This window comes from Vigna umbellata, chromosome 7 (genome assembly GCF_029865625.1).
Source record: "Vigna umbellata cultivar VRB3 chromosome 7, Vumbellata_1.0, whole genome shotgun sequence".
In the NCBI taxonomy this organism is placed as follows: Eukaryota; Viridiplantae; Streptophyta; class Magnoliopsida; order Fabales; family Fabaceae; genus Vigna; species Vigna umbellata.
Window position 1 is genome coordinate 43,142,887 of NC_142171.1, and position 23,495 is coordinate 43,166,381.

At 36.5% G+C, this 23,495-nt stretch overlaps 3 protein-coding genes and 1 long non-coding RNA gene across 7 annotated transcripts; 1 reads left to right on the top strand and 3 right to left on the bottom strand.

Moving 5' to 3' along the window:
* Positions 1 to 3,717, top strand: LOC148196098 (transcription factor BHLH089-like). Its single transcript, XM_088094783.1, has 6 exons — positions 1 to 505; positions 674 to 883; positions 1,994 to 2,059; positions 2,212 to 2,280; positions 2,356 to 2,427; positions 3,183 to 3,717. The coding sequence occupies exons 1-6, from the start codon at positions 260 to 262 to the stop codon at positions 3,309 to 3,311; spliced, it is 792 nt and encodes a 263-aa protein (XP_087950909.1). The 5' UTR covers positions 1 to 259; the 3' UTR covers positions 3,312 to 3,717.
* A 1,260-nt stretch (positions 3,718 to 4,977) lies between these two features.
* On the bottom strand, positions 4,978 to 7,521 carry SHW1 (short hypocotyl in white light1). The gene is made up of 4 exons (XM_047306027.2): positions 7,211 to 7,521; positions 6,890 to 7,102; positions 5,945 to 6,010; positions 4,978 to 5,426 (listed from the first exon to the last, which is right to left on the bottom strand). Exons 1-4 carry the CDS (start codon positions 7,373 to 7,375, stop codon positions 5,292 to 5,294), a joined length of 579 nt encoding a protein of 192 aa, XP_047161983.2. The 5' UTR covers positions 7,376 to 7,521; the 3' UTR covers positions 4,978 to 5,291.
* A 6,200-nt stretch (positions 7,522 to 13,721) lies between these two features.
* LOC124831905 (disease resistance protein RUN1-like) lies at positions 13,722 to 20,770 on the bottom strand. Of its 4 annotated transcripts, none has more exons than XM_088094662.1 (5): positions 20,088 to 20,764; positions 18,393 to 19,512; positions 17,456 to 17,875; positions 15,702 to 17,321; positions 13,722 to 15,594 (listed from the first exon to the last, which is right to left on the bottom strand). In XM_088094662.1, exons 1-5 carry the CDS (start codon positions 20,558 to 20,560, stop codon positions 15,073 to 15,075), a joined length of 4,155 nt encoding a protein of 1,384 aa, XP_087950788.1. In that variant the 5' UTR covers positions 20,561 to 20,764; the 3' UTR covers positions 13,722 to 15,072. The 4 variants fall into 4 exon arrangements, with proteins under 4 accessions (XP_087950788.1, XP_087950791.1, XP_087950789.1 ...); XM_088094665.1 differs by having other exon boundaries at positions 18,393 to 19,454; positions 20,088 to 20,222; XM_088094663.1 differs by having other exon boundaries at positions 15,358 to 15,550; positions 20,088 to 20,769.
* A 1,002-nt stretch (positions 20,771 to 21,772) lies between these two features.
* LOC148196099 (uncharacterized) lies at positions 21,773 to 22,833 on the bottom strand. Its single transcript, XR_015781046.1, has 2 exons — positions 22,096 to 22,833; positions 21,773 to 21,992 (listed from the first exon to the last, which is right to left on the bottom strand). It is a non-coding gene; the product is annotated as an uncharacterized LOC148196099 (long non-coding RNA).
* Positions 22,834 to 23,495: the final 662 nt, after the last annotated feature.

Here is a 23,495-nt window from a genome sequence, read left to right on the forward strand (position 1 = left end):
AAGAAAAGAAAAAGAAGAGTGAGATGTGGAAGGAAGTGACTTGGGTTTGCGACTCCCGAGGTGAGTGTCTAGTGAGAGTAATGGTGGACAGAGAAGAAACATTGCTTCTTCTCTCACACTAGACACACACTGTGCGCACAACCCTCCACTCTCCAAGGAGATCACAATCCCAAAACCAAAACCAAATACCTTCTCTTCAATGCTACTCTTCTTCTTCTTCTTCTCCTTCTTCCCTTCTCACTGACACTTTTTTCACCCAATGGATCCGGCCGCCATCATCAACGCCGCCGCCGCCGCCAACACAACGTCCTACAACCTCTCCGAGATCTGGAAGTTCCCGCCTCCAAACGCGCAAGACGCTACTGCCGCGCTGTGCCTCAGTAGGGCTCATTTCGGGCACGGCCTTTCGGATTTTGGCCCGGGCCCGGGTAGCATTGGCCACAAAAAGAGGCGCGACTCCGAGGAGGAGGAATCGGTTAAGGGCGTCTCCACCAGCAATGGCGTGGTACCTCACTCAATGTTGTACTATGAATTAAAAAAAGAAAAAATAAAAAGAATTGAATTGAATTGGTTACATTACAATAAAGAAGAAAATGGATCTGTTTTTTTGTTAGCTATTGGTAGAGTTTGTTTGTGTTGAAGATGAAAGTTTTGGGTATTGGGATTTGTGCAGAAGGAGGGTGGTGGTGTTGGTGATGGGAAACGGGTTAAAACAACAGGGAACCAGAAGAGTGAGAGTGCGAAAGGTGAAGGAGAAAGCAGTTCAGGAAAGCTTGCGGAGCAAGGTGGAAAGCCACCTCCAGAGCCTCCTTCAAAGCAAGATTACATTCATGTCCGAGCCAGAAGGGGTCAAGCTACTGATAGCCACAGTCTCGCAGAAAGGGTGAGTGATTATTAATCATTGCAACTTCCTAATCTTAATCAGTAACTAACCACCCCTTTCAATTATCATCTTCTTTAATTTGCTGTGAATAGCTTTATTATGTTTTTCCATAGTTTTAATTTTTAGTATGAGTTTAATTACTTGTTGAGTTTAACTGGTAAAAATGTTATTTATAGGATGATTAAAATTTGGACCGAAGTATGATACTGATTTAGACTGGTGATTTCATAGCTTATTTTCTTTTAGCAATTGTTTCTTTTTTTACAGTTTTTAGTGACTGTTATGGTGACTTTTGAACAATCAATGAATTCAGACATATTTTGCGATGACGTTTAAGAAAATTATTTAAGGTAAAAAACGTTTATACTGATATACTTAACGTGTGTTACCATTAAAAGTCATACTAATGAAAATATTTTGTTGATGGTGTAAATTTTTTGACATTGACGCTGGACAGAAATTAATCTCCTCAGACAAAAGTTGATAAGCTTATCTTAATCACAATTTTGATTTTAATTTTGGTAAACAAAATGAATTATTCGTAGTAGAGTGAACGCAGCATAAGACGTGCCAAAGTCCCATAAAAACAAAAACTCACAAGCCCTCCTTCCACAATACATGATGATCTTTGGTCATTTGTGATAAAATGATTGTGTAAAATATCATTACACTGTCGGGCAATCCAATTATTTTCTCTAAAACAAAAAATGGAAGAATTATTTTATCTATAATTTAGAAATAATTTGTGGTTTGATATGACTTTTGAAGAAATTACTAGAAAATAAATTAATTTAACATACACGAGTAACATGGCCACATGTGATGTGATTGGTCATTTTTATTAAATTCTTATTTAAAAAAAATTAGGAGAAAAATATGCCATCAATGGTAATGGTTGGGGTATGCGTTACTGGCGTACCAAAAACTTGCTTCACTGCGGGATATCTAGTGTCAAGTGGATTATTTGTTACACGAAAAAGTTGGTTTAAAAAATAATGAAACTGTTATGCTTGTTGGGTCTTTTGGGGGTATTTAAGAAAATATTGAATTATCGGGTCTTTTCCGGTATGAGTCATTGACTTGGTTTTGTAATGGAATGTTGTTGGACAGGCTAGACGGGAAAAGATTAGTGAGAGGATGAAAATTCTTCAGGATTTGGTGCCGGGTTGTAATAAGGTATGGTTTCCTACCTGACTACGTGTGTATTACTGAAAGAGAAAAAAAAAAAGTGTAAATGAAGAAGAAAGAAGTGTTACTGGTCTGTGTATGTACACAAACTAAGCTGTGCTTTCAAGGACATTCTAAATCGATGTATTTCTTTGACTCAGGTTATTGGGAAAGCTTTGGTTCTTGATGAGATAATTAATTATATCCAATCGCTTCAGCGGCAAGTAGAGGTGTGAATTGTGGTGGCATTCTTTTGAAAATATATATGCTTTATAGTTTTTTTAAACTTTACTTTTATGTCACAGTTTTTGTCAATGAAGCTTGAGGCCGTAAATTCAAGAATACCCTCCGGAATTGAAGTGTTTCCTCCTAAAGATGTAAGCATATGCAGCATCTTTGTATTGATCTCTTTGATATAAATAACCAGAAAGCTGGTACTTGAGATCGGAACAGCTGGTTTTGTCCCTCTTATTTTAAACTTTGCCTTTGGTGGATTATGAGTTTAATTGCTTCTGTTATGTTGCAAGTATGCCATTTTGGGTAGAGGCTTCTTTTATACACGCAATTTGTGTCAAGCTCGACCTTTTTAAATGCAAAAGGGTTTTTAACTGAGCTAATATTAAGTGAGAAATAATATAGAATAGTAGACCCGTATGCAAATTAAGTGAGAAATAATATATAATTTTCAATGCTTTTACATTTGAAAAAACATATAGAATAGTAGACCCCTACACATGGATTTATTGTTTTATTCATTTGCACGTATTGCTCTATAGATTTGATTTTTAACTGAGCTAAATGATCTTGTGTGATCTAAGACTTTTGTTGTGTTAAGTGGGCACCTTGCAAATTCTGGGTGGAACGTTATGTTGCTTCCTTCCAAAAATAAAATGAGATACTTTGTTTGTGGTGCTTTAATGGATTGGAATATTGGATAGTCAATGGATTTTTGATATATAAAGTAAATAAATTTTATTGTTGATGGTAGCAACGACTAGGATATGTTGTTCTATATACTAAGATGTAAATAGCTTTAAAGTGTGTAGAAACTCACCTTCAAACAAAATTTTGGGGCTAGTGGAATCAGATTATTGGTGTACTTCAGTTTTTAATCCTTGTGTTGGTGTTCCAGTTTGATCAGCAAACATTTGATACAACTGGCATCGCATTCGCTTCTCAACCTACAAGAGAGTATAGCCGAGGTTCATCACCAGAGTGGTTACATATGCAGGTGGGAAGTGGTTTTGAAAGAGCAACATAGTCTTTGAAATCCCATGACACCTTATAATAAATGCATATAGGATGACTAGTCTCTCCATCAGAGCTCCCGTAAATCATATACTCAAGGTGTTGTTAAGTCCCATGGACACCTCATTCCAGGAGGCATGGAGCCTGTTATTTGTTTCTACAAGATCGCTTCAGCGAGTACTTTAGCAACTCCATTTGTTAGTGCGTTTGGAAAATGAATTCATTTACCAATATGTAGTTTAGTGGACTATAGGCTTTCTATGCTATACTCTTCATAACCGTTAAAATTGTTGTCATTCTTGTAAAACAATGCGGCTTGTACTGAATACATAAAGGCTTACTCATTGTGCTATAGTGTCGACATTGTTGTTTGTCTGTGAAGCTATGTTGAATAAATTGAGCCCATGTGATTTTTTTAACTCTATTGTTTAGTCCCTTTGAACACTTACACAGATCTTAAAAGCTAGAGCCTATTGAATGGAGACACTATTGGTTATTTTATGAAACTTTCAGCTCGTTAGAGACAAATTTAGATACAGAGTATCTTGAATTTTTTTATAACTTATTCTATGAAAATTGGAATTCGTCCTGGTGATTCTTGAGATTCAAGTTTAGTATTTGAAATTGGTCAGGTATTGGGTGGAGATTTCATTTCTCAATCAGACAAAACGAAGTAAAGCAATTACACCGTAGCATATCATCATATAGAAGAATGGCGAAACTTAAATTTACTCGTAGTATCTCTGTTGTTTAAATTGAAAACTGTTGTTTTGGTATTTGACAAGGCACATTACATTTTACCGTAAGACGGATTTCGTCCTCTTGGTGGCGATTTCACAAGTTTACCAGCCACTGTTACACAACAGGAAGAGAAACATTTGTAGACAATCTGAACGAAGAAACTGATTTCATGAAAATCACGATAAATCCAATGGATTGAAAGGTCCAACTTTCCAGTTATATACATGTACAGATTACATCTACTATAAAAGTAATTAAGAAATGATAAGCAAAATATCCATTTCATTATTTAAAGATAATTTTCGTAGCAGATAATTTTCGCATTTCATACAACGCACATGATCTCACTAAGAATGAGATAATCTAGCAGTAGCAACTCTGCCAAAAGGTCTGCTAAAGTGTAAACTCGTTAGCAGGGTTTACTATCACAGAAGTATGATGTGGATCTCACATGCACATATGGTTTTATATGATATTTGGATTTTAGTTTTTAAAAAATAATTAAGCAACTTATTAGGTTTATATTAAAAATATAAAAAAAACGTGGGATAGTTTTAATTTATTGAAGTTCTTAAAACTGTGGTGACACGATAAGATCCATAAAAAGAGTTAAGAACATCTGACTGTGTTCACCGTCAGAGATACTCAAAGGAGACATAACTTTTAATCAGAACAATTAGTTTGAATTTGATTTTATTATTACCTTCCAAGTGAGTTAAATAAAGTGTCACAAAACACAATATATATTAGCTTGAATGTTTGAGTCTGCCAATAGATATCCAAAGTACTATCAATAATAGTAGTATCATCAAATCAAATTGTAGGATTAAAGACTTAGGGCTATAAATTAGAAATTGGGTTGCACTGAAAATGCAATCGTAGCACCACAAAACAGTCTTTCCAGATCAGAAACCATAGAGATTAGAAATTGCAAACCATTGAGACAAAGGCAAAATAATTACATCTAATTATTCTATGTGGCAATCATCAAATATTCGTACACCAAAGGATGGCCGAATTTATCTGAACACGGACAAAGAATTTAAGGTCAAAGATAATCAAATAAAATATTTACCCCATGAAAATTCTACTAATACTTCAGTTGGAAAATGCCATAAAACTAAATAAGGCATTAGGCAAGTAACAAGGAATTTCAATTATTTATACAAGATCACAAGTTCAAATCTCATTCTCATCTTGAAACACTTACATTGGCCATCTTTTGCTAAAGGTTGAAGAGTGGTCAGGGCCTTTAGGCTACGGCACCAAAAGAACTTCCCCCTTGGTTGAAGCTATTCCCACTTGACTGAAAGTAAGAAACTGCCGCCCAAATCACACGCAGGATCAGAATTGCAGCAAATACAGTGCCTCCGAGAGTGCACATGACCTACGATTCATGGATGAATATTACCTATGCCGTTAGCTCCTACTTGATAATGCACTTTCTAATTATATGGAAAAGAAATTGTGCCAAGGAAATACTTCTAAGGGAGCAAAATAGGAAGAAAATAAAAAAGAAAGGAACTTCTTCATAAACTAAAATTAGCTTATGCATTAACTAATTTTTAATAGTTCACTCATACAGTTTTTCTAAAGTCTTATTCTTAACTTGTGCCTAACTCATGGATAAATTCATTTCATCTTTAGTTTCTTATTTCTCTCTCTTAGAAATTCTTATGGAGAAGTTTGCTCAAACATGTCCCAAATCATAAATATCATGTGCATACCCTTCACTGCTAACCTTCCTCACATATCTTTTATTTACACAGAGGAAAGGAATTGAGTCAATTCAAGCTGAGTTTATCACGGGAAAATACTGGGGAAGATGATTGGAAAGGGAAAGAGGTTTCAATTTCAATCAGCCTCAAATTCCTGATTAAGCCATACAGTAATGGGAAGTAATACCTCAAGCAGCGCTTTCACAACAGAAAGCGAAGCAAGTAGCAGAGTTCCATCAACAGCAAAAGAAACCTGAATTTACATGGAAAGAAATAAGAGAAAGCATTCAAAAGATAAATTCAAAGTTTAATTTCAGCACAGGAGATTTCAGAAAAGAAGCCGGAGGCACTTCCAGAACTACCTTGCCTAATTAATGTCCAGAAATCAAAAGAAAACTAGAACATAACATGTTTGGTTTAGCTTAAATTTTTGGGAATAATTGCATTTAGTGTTTTATTACAAGCCAATTTTTGACCCAAAATACACCCAATTTGAAACTTTAAAGCACAAGACAAGTTTAAATAACTAGAAAGACACAACTCTTATACACTTTTATAGATGTTTTTGGTACAGTTCTCCAATCTGAATTAAAAAGTGAACATCAGTAATTTCTGTAATAAAAGTTTCGATCAAATACCACTAGCATAAATTATCATCAAGGTAAAAGATGCTAATTTTGAATAGAAAACAACACAAAAAGCACCACCTAAGTTGCTAGTTGAATGTAACTTTTGTCCTTAAACAATACCATACTAAAATTTATCAGACTAACTAATTGAGAAGTATGGGGAAGAAGGAAACCTGAAGCCACAGCTTTAAGTGAAATCAATCAACATTCAATTATACACATAAATTGGGGATACTCATAGTCACAAACTACCCTGATGAATTTGTTGATTTTTTCTACAATTACCTTAAATTCATATCAACTGATATTTGTGATAAGAAGTACAATAGTGTAAAATTCTGTAAGACTGTTTTACAGTGTCTTTACACGACCATTGAACTTAGAAAGTTTTCATGATCTCTATTATACTAACCAGAACAATAACTAACTAACATGGCAGCCATAAAATCTTTTTAAAAAAATCAATTATTCCAAACAAAGCAGAGAAGAAAAGTGGCACTCACAAGCTGGGGCGATATTACTGTGGGCAAAACAGAGCGAGAAGCTTTCTTGGCTCGCTTAGACACTTTCTTAAACATGCTCTGAAAAAATCTGATCAACAAATCCACACTACTCTCTGCATCCTCGTCGTCACTGTCATCTTCAATTCCATCATACTCATCAAACAAACCCGTTTCATCCATCTCATATGGCTCTCCCCCACCCGAACTATTCAGCTTCAGAACCCACAAAAAAAAAAGAAAAAAAGATGTGAAATACAATTGAGCCATTATTTACATAAAATATATCAAATCATATCATGTATGTGTTTATGTAATACATACCTTGCTATGACATTTGGTGGTTATGGGCTTTAAACTGTGGTTGAGGTAGAATCCAGAATAAAAGCGTTGGTAAGAGAAGGGAATGTTGTTTGCAGAGAAGTGACGAGGCTTGGAGGAGTGTGTGAGATTGATTAATGGTGGTGTAGTTGCAGTAGCTCCTGCCATTGGAGACAGAACATGGAGTTTTTCTTTTCCCTTTTAGTATTCGATAATTTGATTGTTATCGTTTGGAGGAAGAAACTGAACAACGACAACCTTAACCGCTGGTAATGCTTTTCATGGATTCTCGTTGGACTTCTTCTCTACCTTTGCTCTCTGAGAGAATTACTTTTTTCACCTCATATATCTTCTAGCAACAAAAACAATAAAGGCTTTTACTTCTTCCACCCCTACAATTTATTCATGTACCCCATATTTTCTTCATACAATATATCTCATTATAATAACAAAATTTATTATTTTAATATTTTTATTTTTCTGTAGGCATAATTCAAAATATACTAAAAAATTTAGGGTGTTGCTCCCTCCACCACCACAGCCTTCTCCCTCCACCTCCCCTTTACTATTTTGCCCCTCAGTAAAATTTTATTTTTAGAATTATTGTTTTTTAATTTTACTCATTTATAACATATTTCACTGATAACCTACGTAGTTCCTTGTATGAGTAAAATATTTTTCTGCAAAGCTCAGTGATCGTGAAAAGAATTATCAAGTAATCTTCCTCTTGCTTTCGGTGCAGTACGTGGTGCAGTGCGTTTGTGGTGTAATGTGCTTGTCGTGGTTCCTCTCCAGGTACGTAGTCATAATCCTTCCAATAATCCTAAACCCTAAACCCTAAACCCTTCCAATAATCCTTCCAATAATCCTTTAACCCTAAAACGTAAAATGAAAACGAAGCCTAAGCGGATGACATCCTTCAACGGATGTCAACATCCGTTTAAGGCAAAACGGATGTTGACATCCGTTGAAGGATGTCATCCGTTTAAGCTTTGTTTTAATTTTATGTTTCTGTTATTATTTGATTAGATATTTTAATATTTTGATTTATTATTTTTGAATATCTTTTTAATGTATTTTAATAATGTATATTTATATTAGTTTATATTTAAATATTAAAATATTAAAATAATAAAATAATAAAAATAAAAATTTTAACTTTAAGGATATAATTGGAATTAAAGATAATTGGGGAGGTGGAGGGAGAAGGCTGTGGAGGTGGAAGGAGCAACACCCAAAAATTTATTGATTATGCATTTTCGAAATGTTCTAGATAACAATATTTTTAAATAAAGATTCCAAATAACATAAAGAATACATTATCCGAAATTGATTTTTAATTATTTCAAATTGATTATCACCTAACATTTCACAATAAAATTTTAATTATGAAATAATGTTTTTTAGGATAATTTGAAATGTGTTCCTGAATGTTTATTCTAAGAACATAAAATATAAAAGATTTCAACTAGCTTGTTCTCGAAAACATTATAGCATGAGACAATGACATATGAACATTGTCCTTATGCTGAGTTGTTAGCACCACTCTGCTATTCTTTGTTTTGAAACCTAGAAACTGATATGCTGCAACAACAAAAGAAACACCTTGGTTCATATAATGAATTCATTCACCATCACTTTACCAAAACTACATTAAAGGGATCTGGCCTCTCATAAGAAAAATGCATTGCTAGAAACATCCCCTTTCCGCTTCTAGTAACTATGAATTGGACATTAAATGGGATACAAAATAGTAGTTGTTAGAATTGATCGGTTATTATCCAATTATTTATTCTAAACTTTTTTTTTGTGTTCGTTAGGTGGATCGAAGATACATGTTAAAGATCCTTTCAAAGTAGTTAAGTTTGAACGCAAAAATAATAAAGGTAAAAATAATAAAGGTGTAATTAATGCATAACATACCACCTTTCTGGATTTTTAATTATAATTTTTGGTTTTTGATTAAAGTTGGTCTAATCAGGATCCAAACATCTCTAATCCTAATTAGAGATTTAATCAAAATGATTTTTTTGCTTTAAGTCGCTTAGTCCTAACCATTTGGTTTTCTAGTTAACATAGAATTTAACTTTGGTTGACTAGTTGGTTGACTGTTTGGTGCATATCTCAACCAAATGGTCCATACTATACATAAACGCTTTAAACCCAAACATCATAAAGAGTTGAAAAGGAGTTTGTTGTTTGACCGTTAAATGATTTGTTTCATCCGTTTGAGTCATTCAATGCTAGTGTTGAACATTGAGAACAATAGTTATGATGATCCAAACTTTGTGTCTATTAAGGAATGTGAAGTGTTAGATCCTTGTGAATCGTTACATGCGAATAAATCTAATGACTAAAGTTTCATGACTGTTCAACCTTTGACTTCTATAAATAGGATGAGGCTGAACTATCATTTTCACATTTTCTCATGCTACTTCTCTTTTGTCTTTCACTTTCTTGTTTAACGTAATGATGTCAATTGTTTCGTTTTTCTTCATCTGAGGGGTCTTTTAATCGAGATGGTCAAAGATATGTTGATAATACTTCATTGTCAGCATCATCATTTGGGTCTTCACAAGGTAACCTGAGATTATTTGGGTTTTCACAAAACAACTAAGGATCAACCAAGTGAAGTTTAGATTCGACCGACAATGCAACCAAATGTGTAAATACTAAAAAGAAGAACAAGGGCAAAACTTTTGGTGAGGATGTTGAAAAAGCTAATTTTATTCTTGTTAATTTTAGGGAATTTTTTTGTTAACAAAGCTAATTCTAAATCAATTTTTGACTTTGTTGGGAGTACTTGTGCTACTTGCATAGTGAATGTTAATTACGGTTCAAGTCACAAATTTGGTTAGGAAAAATGCAAGAAAAACAGAATCATGTTAATAACTATTTTTAACAATTTTTTGACAATAACTGTGTCATTATTTTATTAGTTTGTATATTTAAAATGAACCAATCATGAATTACTGAATAAGGGATTGTAAAAGAATTATAAAAAAATTTGTTAAAAAGACATTTTTCTCAGAAAAATAACACTTAGCATTGGCGATGGAGCCAATGATGTCCGCATGATTCAAGCAGCTCGTACTGACATAAGTGGGTTGGAAGGGATGCAAGCTGTGACGGCTACTGATTTTGTCATTGCATAGTTTCGCTACCTTTTACATTTACTTCTGCTTCATGGCCGTTGCTCGTATCTTCGAATATGCAAAGCTGTCATGTTTTTCTGAACCATGCAATTGTTTCTGTAGTTTCTTTTGCAGTGTCCCTAAAAATTGGTTATTACTCAATTTTGTAATTCATGCCTATTTAGATAAGCTTACTTAGATTCACCTCATGAGTGTGATAATAACTTTTTAAATTTATGCATTAGATTTTGTATTTATGTTATGAAATCTTTTCATGTTGGTCTTAGAAGTCATATTTAAACAACCTCTTTTTTTCTTTTCTATAGAGGTGATTAGTACTTCCCATCCTGCTTTCATGAGGTTATATTTATTTTATCTCTTAAGAAAAACTTAATTATTATTTAAATTAATATATAGGCGTTGAAGCAAACTAGAGAATCTCAATGAGAATGACAGTCCTTTCATCTAGTCAAAAGACAATGGACCGCGATATTCCAACAACGCATATTTAACACTGTTTTGACAACGCCACGTGTCGTTGTTTGATTGGTTTGTTTTAAAAATAAATTTTTTTTAAAACCTACGAAACGGAAGTCCGTAACCCTTATTTTTACTGAGATTCCGAAAATAGCCCTTTCTCTGTTCCATTGGAAACGAAGGTGCGTTCTCTTGGAAGGTCGAAGGTCGCGTTTCGTGGCGCTTCACTTTGTTCTGTGTGCGTTCGTCTTCGAAGCTTCCATCTTCGCTGTCGTTGTCTCGCTCTCTCGCTCTATCATTTTTACTTTGTGTTAATCTCACTTATAATGACAAAAGTAGTGATTGAAAAATGAACGCAGCATTATAATAAGAATTTGAAAAGTACGAGACCATTTTCAGTAAAATTAATGGTAATTAATGGGAAGGAGTTGATCAAATTCTGAGTGGGGAGATGGGTGTTGGTCATTGATGTAAACGCAAGAAGTGTGGAGTGACCCATGAGTAGGGGGACGAAGTAGTGCAAGGGATGAGTCAGAGTGTTGAAAAAATGGTCTGGTAATCGTTTACAGAATCCTGGTAAACGATTACCCGAGAGAAAATTGGATTTTGTACATAAAGTCCAACACAGGTAGTCAGCCAGGTGAACAGGGGTCACCATTGGAAAAAAAGCTCAGTTTTAGGCAGTTCTGCACCTGTCTGAGGCTGGTCCAGGTGTTTCAGTCGTGGGAGAGGGTGGTTGGTGATGTGATGTGTGTCCAAGGAGTGTGGGGTGACCCCTCATCAGTTGGAGGAGCAACCTCTGCAAGGGATGAGTGAGGGTGTTGAAAAAAGGGTCTGGTAATCGTTTACAGCATCCCTGTAAACGATTACCCGAGACAAAAATGGATTTTGTACAGAAAGTCCAACACAGGTACTCAGTCAGGTGAACAGGGGTCACCATTGGAAAAAAAGGTGAGTTTTAGGCACTTCTGCACCTGTCTGAGGCTGGTCCAGGTGTTTCAGTGGTGGGAGAGGGTGGTTGGTGATGTGATGTGAGTCCAAGGACTGTGGGGTGACCCCTCATCAGTTGGAGGAGCAAGCTCTGCAAGGGATTTGTTGACCAAAAAACCATACAAGTGAATTTAAGGGTCATTACTGGTTGGGAGGTTATGTTTGATGACCCCAAGAAGTGGGGAAGAAGTCATTCTTACTGAGGGGACCAAGTTGGACAAGTGCAGAGCTAATCTGCAGAAAAAACATTGTCGTAATCGTTTACAGTGGCCTCGTAAACGATTACACGAGAGAAATCACTGTTTTGTACAGAAAGTTGAACTGAAGTAGTCAGTTGTAGTGTCCTGGGTGATCATTGGCAAAAACTGTTAATTTAAAGCACAAGTCCACTTGTATTTACTTGGTGTTGGTGTTTGACTGGTGGTAGAGGGTGGTAGGTGAAGGGAGGTGACCCCAAGAAGTGGGAAAGAAGCCATTCTTACTGAAGGGACCAAGTTGGACAAGTGCAGACCCAATCTGCAGAAAAAACACTATGGTAATCGTTTACAGTATCCTTGTAATCGATTACAGTGTCAAAAAAGGTGTAAACTTGATTTCTAAGGCATAATTTGAAAGGTCTTTGAGTATAGATTCCAACAAAACAAGAATCAACTCATTTGGAGTTCGGTGGAGAAAGTTATGAGCAAAAGAACAAGCAAAGGTGAGAGTTGGCAAAAATATATGAAACGCTAACTTGAAAGAATAAACTGTACCAACTCATATGTCCAAAAATTACAAATTAGTAGTCATTGGAAAGATTTTTGAGTCTAGTTTCTAATAAAAAAAGAATCACATCATTTGGAAGTCGGTGGGAAAAGTTATCAGTAAAATAGCCAGCAAAGGTCAAAGTTGACAACATGTTATCTCACCCAAGTTGCTCATCTCATAAACATTGTTTTTTTCCTTCATCATGGGGTGCCAAAACATCACTTCCCACCACTGAAACACCAGGACCAGCATAAGAAAAGTGCAAAAGTGCTTAAAACTCACCTTTTTGGCCAATGGTGACCCTAGTTCACCTGACTGAGTATCTGTGTTGGACTTTCTGTACAAAATCCAGTTTTGTCTCGAGTAATCGTTTACAGTGCCTTTGTAATCGATTACAGTGTCAAAAAAGGTGTAAACTTGATTTCTAAGGCATAATTTGAAAGGTCTTTGAGTATAGATTCCAACAAAACAAGAATCAACTCATTTGGAGTTCGGTGGAGAAAGTTATGAGCAAAAGAACAAGCAAAGGTCAGAGTTGTCAAAAATATATGGAACGCTAACTTGAAAGAATAAACTGTACCAACTCAGATGTCCAAAAAATACAAATTAGTAGTCATTGAAAAGATTTTTGAGTCTAGTTTCTAATAAAAAAAGAATCACATCATTTGGAGGTCGGTGGGAAAAGTTATCAGTAAAATAGCCAGCAAAGGTCAAAGTTGACAGCATGTTATCTCACCCAAGTTGCTCATCTCATAAACATTGTTTTTTTCCTCCATCATGGGGTGCCAAAACATCACTTCCCACCACTGAAACACCAGGACCAGCCTAAGAAAAGTGCAAAAGTGCTTAAAACTCACCTTTTTGGCCAATGGTGACCCCAGTTCACCTGACTGAGTACCTGTGTTGGACGTTCTGTACAAAATCCAGTTTTGTCTCGGGTAATCGTTTACAGTGTCCTTGTAATCGATTACAGTGTCAAAAAAGGTGTAAACTTGATTTCTAAGGCATAATTTGAAAGGTCTTTGAGTATAGATTCCAACAAAACAAGAATCAACTCATTTGGAGTTCGGTGGAGAAAGTTATGAGCAAAAGAACAAGCAAAGGTGAGAGTTGGCAAAAATATATGAAACGCTAACTTGAAAGAATAAACTGTACCAACTCAGATGTCCAAAAAATACAAATTAGTAGTCATTGGAAAGATTTTTGAGTCTAGTTTCTAATAAAAAAAGAATCACATCATTTGGAGGTCGGTGGGAAAAGTTATCAGTAAAATAGCCAGCAAAGGTCAAAGTTGACACCATGTTATCTCACCCAAGTTGCTCATCTCATAAACATTGTTTTTTTCCTTCATCATGGGGTGCCAAAACATCACTTCCCACCACTGAAACACCAGGACTAGCATAAGAAAAGTGCAAAAGTGCTTAAAACTCACCTTTTTGGCCAATGGTGACCCCAGTTCACCTGACTGAGTACCTGTGTTGGACTTTCTGTACAAAAGCCAGTTTTGTCTCGGGTAATCGTTTACAGGGATGCTGTAAACGATTACCAGACCCTTTTTTCAACACCCTCACTCATCCCTTGCAGAGGTTGCTCCTCCAACTGATGAGGGGTCACCCCACACTCCTTGGACACACATCACATCACCAACCACCCTCTCCCACGACTGAAACACCTGGACTAGCCTCAGACAGGTGCAGAACTGCCTAAAACTGAGCTTTTTTTCCAATGGTGACCCCTGTTCACCTGGCTGACTACCTGTGTTGGACTTTATGTACAAAATCCAATTTTCTCTCGGGTAATCGTTTACCAGGATTCTGTAAACGATTACCAGACCATTTTTTCAACACTCTGACTCATTCCTTGCACTACTTCGTCCCCCTACTCATCACGGGTCACTCCACACTTCTTGCGTTTACATCAATGACCAACACCCATCTCCCCACTCAGAATTTGATCAACTCCTTCCCATTAATTACCATTAATTTTACTGAAAATGGTCTCGTACTTTTCAAATTCTTATTATAATGTTGCGTTCATTTTTCAATCACTACTTTTGTCATTATAAGTGAGATTAAGACAAAGTAAAAATGATAGAGCGAGAGAGCGAGACAACGACAGCGAAGATGGAAGCTTCGAAGACGAACGACAGAGCGAGAGAGCGAGACACAATATGGAAGGGTTCAACGAACTTCTTTCCCACCCGAAACCGCCCAAACCCAATTCTTTAAATTTTAACGAGAGAGCGAGAGAGCGAGAGAGCGAGAGAGCGAGAGAGCGAGAGAGCGACAAGGGTTGAACGAACGTCTTTCCCACCCTAAACCGCGAAACCCAATTCTTCAAATTTTAACCTCGAAATCCCAAAATACCTCTCGCCCCGTAACCCTTTCTCTGTTTTATTTTCAATTTATTTGGCCAATCAAGAGCTGACACGTGGCGTTGTTAAATTTGTGTCAAAATTTCGTTATCCAAATAACATTTTCCAAAGACAATACATAATGGTAAGTTGAAGAACTTTATTCACACGCCTGGATCGTCTGCAGCAAAGTTGAAGAACTTGGCTAATTTTTGTGAAACAGAGTATTGACTTTCTTCAAGTGATCCTTCGTCTCCCTCGTAATCATCGTCACCATAAAAAACTAAATGAATTCTGCAGTTATTGAGCTCCAACCTCTCAATACGAGGAGGGTTTCGCCTTTGCAAATGTAAGGTATACCTATCTTTTAACTGAAAGACTAACGGAGTTCGAGCGCCGAATCTGCGCAAAAATATGTGGTCTTCATTTGTCCTGGGTACTCTTAGCAGGCGAAACGTTGTGCTAAACACCTCACTGGTCAAATTAAAGATTTTTCCTTGAACATCCACTAACTCCAGTCCTTCCCTTTGGTTTTCAGGTATGTTCTTGAAAGAGATAACGCCAAAAAAAACAACACCTTTGAGCTCCCTATTTCTTCTCTTGGAAAACACTACTGGTTCTGCTGTAAGCCAATCCGGGACCCTGCTTCCAGGCATAATCAAAATCTCTAATTTCTTAAGTAGAACCTGGGACAAATCTTTAATTTATAAGTGGGAAATTATTGGATTTTATTTTATGCTTAAGACAGAAGGATGTGATTTTGGGGCGTGGAAGAAACAAAGAAATGACAAACCTTGGAAAATCTTCTCTTTACGGCAAGGGAGCATCCAATGCAACCACTCATGTACAACCTTCTTAAGGACTTCAAATGTTCAAGACCTGGGACATCCACCACCTTTTCACAATTTGTAAGGTTGAACTCCTCTAATCGCTCCAAGTTTGAAATATCATGTATGTACTGCACTGCAACACAGTTTTCCAGATTTAGCTCTTCTAGGCTAGAGGGAAGAGGAGGCAGAAACATGAGCTCCCTGCAATCTGACAACAAAAGCTTTTTGAGACAGGAGAGACCCGTCATGCTGGCTGGAAGACTGCAAATATTGTTGTGACCTAAACTTAAAGTTTCTAGTGATGATAGCTTTTCAAACTCATCTGGAATTTTTCCATATATTCCCCATCCATGAGCATTTAGCTTTTCCAGCAAGCTTAGATTGCAAAAAGAAGTTAATATTGCCTCTGAACTAGGTTGTTCTCGTATTTCAGGAATAATTGTCCCTGTAGACATGTTGTTTCCAGCCCCATTAAGATAGGGCATTCTTTTCATGTCTAGTTCTACCAGGCTTCTGAGCATTCCAAAGCTATCTGGTAGTCGTGTAAGTGTTGTTCCCTTCATCATTAGCCATCGCAAAGATTTCAAATTTCCAATGGAGTCTGGAAGCCTTTGGAGCTGTTTGCACTTGTCTAACCTCAGCCGAATAAGATTTTCCAACATTCCTATTGATTCTGGCAATTCAGTAATGTTTGCATCATGCATGTCCAAAATGGTAAGAGCTGACAGGTAGCCCAATGATACTGGTACGAATTTTAGATGCTGAACTTTTCCCATCTCGAGCTTTTCTAGCATTTTCATGCCCACAAATATTTCTTCTGGAAAATTAGAAACTTTTGTGCCATCTAACTTAAGTTCAACAATTGAAACTAATGCCTCCATCGAGACAGGAAATTTGTCAAGAGAAGTACAGTCTTCAACAGACAGCTTCCTTAAATATGATAAAGCACCAATAGAAGCAGGCAATTCTTTGATTCCGCTGCCGTCCAAATACAATTGAGTCAAGGAAATTAGTTTCCCAGTAGAGTTAGGAATCACTGATAGTGACTTACACCCCGTCAAACTAAGCATCTCAAGTTTTTCCAAAGAACCAACTGAATCTGGCAATTCCTCCAATGCTGTATGGTTAAGTGATAATTCTTGCAGGGAGCAGAGTTTCCCAGTGCAGGTAGGTAACTTCTTCAGAAGGTGGCATCCATTTGCACTCAGCTTTTCAAGTTTTGTGAGATGGAAGATGGACAGAGGAAGCTCAGTAATAGAAGTGCTATCAAGAAGTAGCTGTCTTAAAGAAACCATGCAGCTCAAGTCTTTTGGTAATGTTTTCAATTTCCAGCAGTCGGAAAGAACGAGGTCCTCGAGGTGTTTCAGCCCAGAGACATCACTAGGTAGTTCTATGAGGTTATAGCAGAGGCGAAAGTTAAGATGAACTAAGGAATTTAGATTCCCTAATGATTCATGAATCCTAGTTAAGTGAGAACATTCTTCCAAATTAAGTTTTTTAAGAGACAGATACCCAGATAAGTCAGGAGTTGCTGTCAAACGGTGGCACCTGGAGAGGTTTAAAACCGTCAAGTGCACAGCCACCTGCCAAATAAATATCGTCATTGAAAAATATAAGGTAAATGTTAAAAAAAATAGAAAACACCAAGTTCTAGAACTCATTGATGACAATTTATTTTTTCAAAATAGTGAGCTCATCAGGTAATAAGAAAGCAAACCTTGTTACTTCGTTCCTTCCACAAGGTTTCAATCAGACTTTCAGAGAGATCCATGACTGCAAGTTCCAATGGATTATAGCTAGAAGGCATATACCTTAATGAACACTGTTTCCATTGTAACCACTTGAGTTTTGGGGGAAGACATATAAATTGTCCTTCCAATCTGGAATAATTAATCTGAAGCATTCTTAAGGAAACCATTGGTTGAAAGTGCTTGGACTGAAGGATAACCTCTTTTGCTTTCTCTTTTCTATCCTCTACGTACTTTCTATACCTCTCTTTAATATACTCGAATGCAGATTTACAACTGGGCTTGCGTCGAAAATTTTCCCTAGTTATTTCATCTGCTGAGCGATCTCTGGGAATGGACATTCTTCTCTTCACACAATCTAGGACAACTCCTTGAACATTTCTCGTTCCCTACACGCAGTGTTCGTTGTTAAAGTGGTCAAGAAATGAAATGGAAAATATATAATGAATTTAGTTAGAATATGGAATTCTAAAAAGATCATGATAATTGACAACTTTTTTTTAATAATTTTTCGACAACCCCACTTTATTGATATGCTTGAATTTATTTTTAAGAAAATATTTAAAACCAATCAATGACAAACCAGTCTATGCGTGATAAAAATAAAAAAACTTTTTCCTTCTAAAAACTTTAGATTTGATAGCCAATTTTGGTTGCTTGATTTTAATCTTAACAAATGTAGGAAGGTTTCTTAATATTTTACGACGTTATTTCATTTAAAAAAGATTTTTGGCATCAAAGCCTTTTATAACACGAAATCAATCATCAAGAATGAAAACATAAACAGATATTATTTTTTTAGAGAACTAATTCATAGATTTCATTAATCGTTTCTTCTTGACCTTTTCATACTTTCAATTTTTCTTCCCATGACATTACAAAAACAAACCATGCTACAATATTTACCTTCATATTCTTCAACACAGTCAAGATTTCATCACGATCCCAGAGCCTGCTTCGTAGACCAGGATCTGTAAGGCTTTCACTACGAACAATTTGCCTTCCCATGTCTCTAACTTGATCATGCATCCACACTTTTCCATCACCAATGATCTTAATTAGACATCTTGCAGTGAGCACATCCACCGCAATCTCTCCTCTAAAATCACATCCATTCAATATGTCAACCACATCATCTCTCTTCATTTCCATTTGCACCAACAAACAAGCTATGTCAAGGAATATACACTGTTTTTGTTCATCCAACGCATCAAAACTTATTTTCAGCACTTCTTGAAGACATGGAGGACGAATCTGCTTCAGCTTCTCCAAAGCATCTTTCCATTCCCTCTCGGTCCTTTTATCAAACAGAAAAGACCCAAAAACTTCCAAAGCCAAAGGCAACCCTCCTGTCTTCTCCACAATTTGCTTTGAAACATCTAAAAAACCCTCTGCAGGTTCCTTTCTTCTGATTGCATGGAAGCAGAACAGTTCCATTGCTGCAGAGAATTCCAATTCCTTCACCTCAAAATCAACATCAACATAACTCCCGTGCAAAATTTCCTTATCCCTTGTGGTTATCACTACACGACTTCCCTTGTAAAACCATTCCCTCTTACCCATCAAAAAGTTAAGCTGCTCCACATCGTCAACGTCATCTAGGATCAACAAAACTCGATTCTCTTGCACTATTTTTTGTATAGCAGAAATGCCGTCGCTGACATCGGTGATCAGATCCTCTTTTCTACCACAAAGATCACCGTGGATTTTGTTTTGAAGAGAAACCAAACCGTGGTGTTTGGAGACCTGTGATCTGACATTTGGAATGAAACTCCGTCGCTCAAAACTATGAACAACAAGGTTGTTGAAGAGGCTCTTGGCTAATGTTGTCTTACCAACTCCACCCATTCCATACAACCCCAAAACCCTTACATCGTTGGATTTTAAGTCCAACAAGTTTTTCAACACTTCAACTCTATCATCGAGACCTACTGTGAATGGAGCCACACTCAGTGGTGTGTTCCTCAGCTGCTTCATAAGATTTTGCACCAAAATCTGAATCAGTTCATCACTCTTGTCACCGTCACTAAGCAAGAAATTTAAAAACAAAATGATTAAATCACATTGTTCAAAACCATCACACACGCTGGTAAAAAAACACAGCAAAGCAAAAACAAAGCTCAAAGACGCGAAACATGGTATGTTTGGTTTAAGAAAAGCTATCATTTTTTCATCGTAATTAACCATTATCTTTAAGCAATAATAAATAAAATTATATAAAAAATATAACACTTATTCATGAGAATATATAAGACTTAAAAACTAAGAAAAATCTCTCAAACCAAAGCGTCTCTAAAAGTAAAAGAATAATATCACATCTACTTTTTTTTACAAAATTTTAATTATATATTTTTATTTACTTATAGTATCACATTAGTAATTTCTTTTTAAATTAAAGTTATTTCTGGTTTTTCAATTGTATGGTTTAAAAACAGATTAATAAAACCCATCTAGACTTAATACACCACATGACAGAGATGCAGTAAAACCAAACATATCATGAAAGAAAGCAGAAACTGGCAAAATGATCTTATGCACACATTTCTAGCAACAGTACGTAAGAAACTACAAGCAATTAACGAAGCACGATGCTGCATGCACCTTTTCTCATCCAAAACAAAACCAGCGAGTCCACCCACTTTCTTCATCGCATCCCTCCACTGCTCAATCCTCTCTGTCGGAAACCTCTGTGCATGCCACACGAACCACTCCTCGAAGGGACCCTCTTGCTTTCGCACGTGCGAAGGGTCCACCCAGTAGAAAACCGGGAGGATCAGCCTCCCAACCTCGCAAATCTTTGCGAGCTCTTCCAGGCACCAGTGCGAGGACGCGTAATCGGGAGAGATAACGACGACGGCGGCGGCAGAGTCTTCCACGGCTTCTAGAAGCTTCTTCTGGATCTCGCCGCGGCGCTCCAACCCATCGTCGTTTCGGAAGACGCGAACGCCACGACCGTGGAGAGCGTGGTAGAGGCGCATGGTGAAGGTGTGGCCCGTGTGTGTGCCCCGGAAGCTGAGAAAGACGTCCCAGCAGAGGCGGTAAGAGGAGATGGTGACGTCACTTTCCAGCGGCATTGGATAGGAAAGTGAAGACTTTGAAGAGTCAAAGCTGAGGTTGTGGTTGAAGTAAAGTGAGGTTTAGTGAGTTGAGTTGTATGCTGCAGAATGAAGAAGGGTGAAAGACGAAGGTGGGTCCTGCATGCACATGTATACGCTGTAGGTAAACAAGTTTTCACAATGTGCAAATTTCAATTAAATTAGACCGGTTTTAACTGTTAATCATATAAGTAATTAGATATTAAATATGTTTATGTCACACTTGACTGAAACATATTCAATCTCATTATTTTTGGGTTCATCATTTTCCAAACAAATTGATTATTTTTTTTCATAATTATTTAACTCCATGAAATTTATCCATGGGTTGGTGGATGGAATTAAAAATGTTTTGTTATCAATTTTTTATAATTAATTATGTATTACTATTTTATTGATTTATATATATATATATATATATATATATATATGTAGAAATATTAAATTTTTATTATATGTTATTACTCGTGTATGATTAAGCTGGGTACATTTTCAAGAACTTATATATGTCCATGACCAAAACTTGGAAAAATTAAGTTTGTTTACACTCTGAATTTTGTTGTTGTCATTTTATTTAGTAAGTCAGGTTTTATTTACAAAGATTAATTACATATATAAAGTTTATGGTGCATACTTCTGATATTTGCTAATTATGCGCTTGCATTTATCATAGGATGTGAAGAACATAACAATTAATTAAAATGATTAAACAATCCCATAATATTCACGCAGAGATTAAACTTAAAATCAATCATATCTAAAATCACATGTTTAAGAAAGTTAATATATTTTTAATCGATCAAATTTGACGCAAAAATAAAATTCATTTTTGTTTTGAAATTTTGATAATCATTTTAATTAAATTATGTTAAATTTTGTTTACATGTCAAATGCAACACATTTTCTATCTGACGCTAGTACAGGTGGAGGATATAGCACCGGTTAAAATTGGTTATAGACACCGGTTGTGCAACCGGTGCATAACCAGACGAGGTAAAAAAACGTAGGTTTTATGCCTCGGTCATGAACCGAGACAAAAATGGTAAGATTATGTCCCGAATTTTAGATAACCGAGGCCGTAACACTATTTTTTTTTTTTAAATTTAGGTAACCCAGTTCAGTTCAAGTTCAGTTCATGCAGGAGGATTTGGTGACCGAGATTCACAAAAATGCAACTGCAAGAAGAAAAAATCAAAGCAACAGAAACGTGGTTTTGGCACTTCTTTTTCTTCACCAAATGTTTCTAGCATGAGAGTAAGTAACCCAGAACCCAGAAGCGCAACCCATAACCCAGAACAGCAACCCAGAACAGCAACCCAGAACAACAACATACAAACCAAAACAACAACCCAGAACCACCATAACAGCAACCCAAATCGTGCCTCCATGATTCAATCTTCTCCACCTCAACCTGCACACAGAACCCAGAAACTCAAAAATCGGAGAAACGAAACTCAAATTGCAGCTACCAAACTCAAATCGTAGAAGCCAAACTCAAATCGAAGAAACCAAACTCAAATCACAGAAACTCAAACGGTAGGAGAGAAAACAGAGATGGTGAGGGAGATCGAGGAATTGTCGCTGCCGTCCGCGTCCTCGTCGTCGCCGCGTCCACCATCGTTTCTCTCTCGCCGAAAACCACCGATCTCGCGGCTGTGCTGGCTGTGTGGGTGCCGTGACCGTCATCGTCGCGAGGGGATCTAGACTCAAGGACGTTGGGGTCGTTGTCGCCCGTCGGAGATCTCGTCCATGGAGTGGGACGAGACCGCACTCGGAGAAGGCGATGTCGTCGGTGGAGCGGTATGGGACGAGGCCGCAGTCGGAGTAGATGATGCCGCCGGTGGAATGGTCAAGAAAGAGACTGGACGACGTGAGAAAGCGATGGAGGGAGAGGGAGGGAGGGAGTCAGATCTGGAGGAAGAAGGAAAGGAGGGAGAGCGAGGGAGCGAGGGTGGGAGTCAGATCTGGAAGAGGGAGGGAGGGAGTCAGATCTGGAGGAAGAAGGAAAGGAGGGAGAGTGAGGGAGCGAGGGTGGGAGTCGGATCTGGAGGAAGAAGGAAATGAAAGGTTACGTTTTTTTTGGTTAAGATACGTGCACATATGACTCGGTTCTCTGCTCGCCCGAAACAATACATGCATATAAGTCTCGGTTCTACACCTGATCGAGGCATATAGTCCTCAGAAAAAAATGAAAAAAAAAATATAAAATGATTATATACCTCGGTTTCCGTTTAAACCGAGGCATAAATACTATTTCGTACTGGTTCTGAACGAACCGAAGCCATATGCTCTGCACAGGTGGGCTTTTAGGCTTCGGTCGTTGCTTTAACCGAGGTAATATGACTTATATGCTTTGGTTGATTTTGAACCGGGACGTATAAGTTCGCTTAAACTACAAAAATGCCACCGCATTTTGATAGGCTTCGGTTTCACCTAAACCGGTGCCTATAACGCGAGTTTAAAAACAGTTTTTTTACTAGTGTGATATTGTGATATTGAAATCAGAACATATCAAATGATATAAACAACATTAAATGTCTTTAAAAAAATTTAACTTAATTAGATTTAAAGAATTATATGCATTATTTTTTAAGTTTATGGACTGAAATGAATCAAAGTTTTGGAAAAAAAATTCAATATTCAAGTTAAATTCAAGAATTAAAAATATATTTAATCTTTTAAAAAATATATAATTTACTAATAACAATAATTAATTTATTGTTTTTAAAGTAAACTAATGAAAATGTGTTCATTGTTATTATTATAATTATAGAATTAAATATAAATAATTTTTATAATTTTATTATTCATAGTTTATATTTATTTTATAGGTAATTTTTTAATTAAAGATGGATAAGTTTAATCAAGAGTCAAGTTTAAAAAATTGGATAAATTAAGAAAATCATTTAAAAGA

Coding starts and splice junctions, on each gene's coding strand:
- LOC148196098 (XM_088094783.1), top strand. CDS start 260: ATGGATCCGGCCGCCATCATCAACGCCGCCGCCGCCGCCAACACAACG. Junction 2,281..2,355: donor CGCTTCAGCGGCAAGTAGAG/GTGTGAATTGTG, acceptor TTTATGTCACAG/TTTTTGTCAATGAAGCTTGA. Junction 2,428..3,182: donor AAGTGTTTCCTCCTAAAGAT/GTAAGCATATGC, acceptor TTGGTGTTCCAG/TTTGATCAGCAAACATTTGA.
- SHW1 (XM_047306027.2), bottom strand. CDS start 7,375: ATGGCAGGAGCTACTGCAACTACACCACCATTAATCAATCTCACACAC. Junction 6,011..6,889: donor CAGTAATATCGCCCCAGCTT/GTGAGTGCCACT, acceptor ATGTAAATTCAG/GTTTCTTTTGCTGTTGATGG. Junction 5,427..5,944: donor TTGTGAAAGCGCTGCTTGAG/GTATTACTTCCC, acceptor CATGAATCGTAG/GTCATGTGCACTCTCGGAGG.
- LOC124831905 (XM_088094662.1), bottom strand. CDS start 20,560: ATGCCGCTGGAAAGTGACGTCACCATCTCCTCTTACCGCCTCTGCTGG. Junction 19,513..20,087: donor TTTGTTTTGGATGAGAAAAG/GTGCATGCAGCA, acceptor TTTCTTGCTTAG/TGACGGTGACAAGAGTGATG. Junction 17,876..18,392: donor CTGTGTTGAAGAATATGAAG/GTAAATATTGTA, acceptor CACTGCGTGTAG/GGAACGAGAAATGTTCAAGG.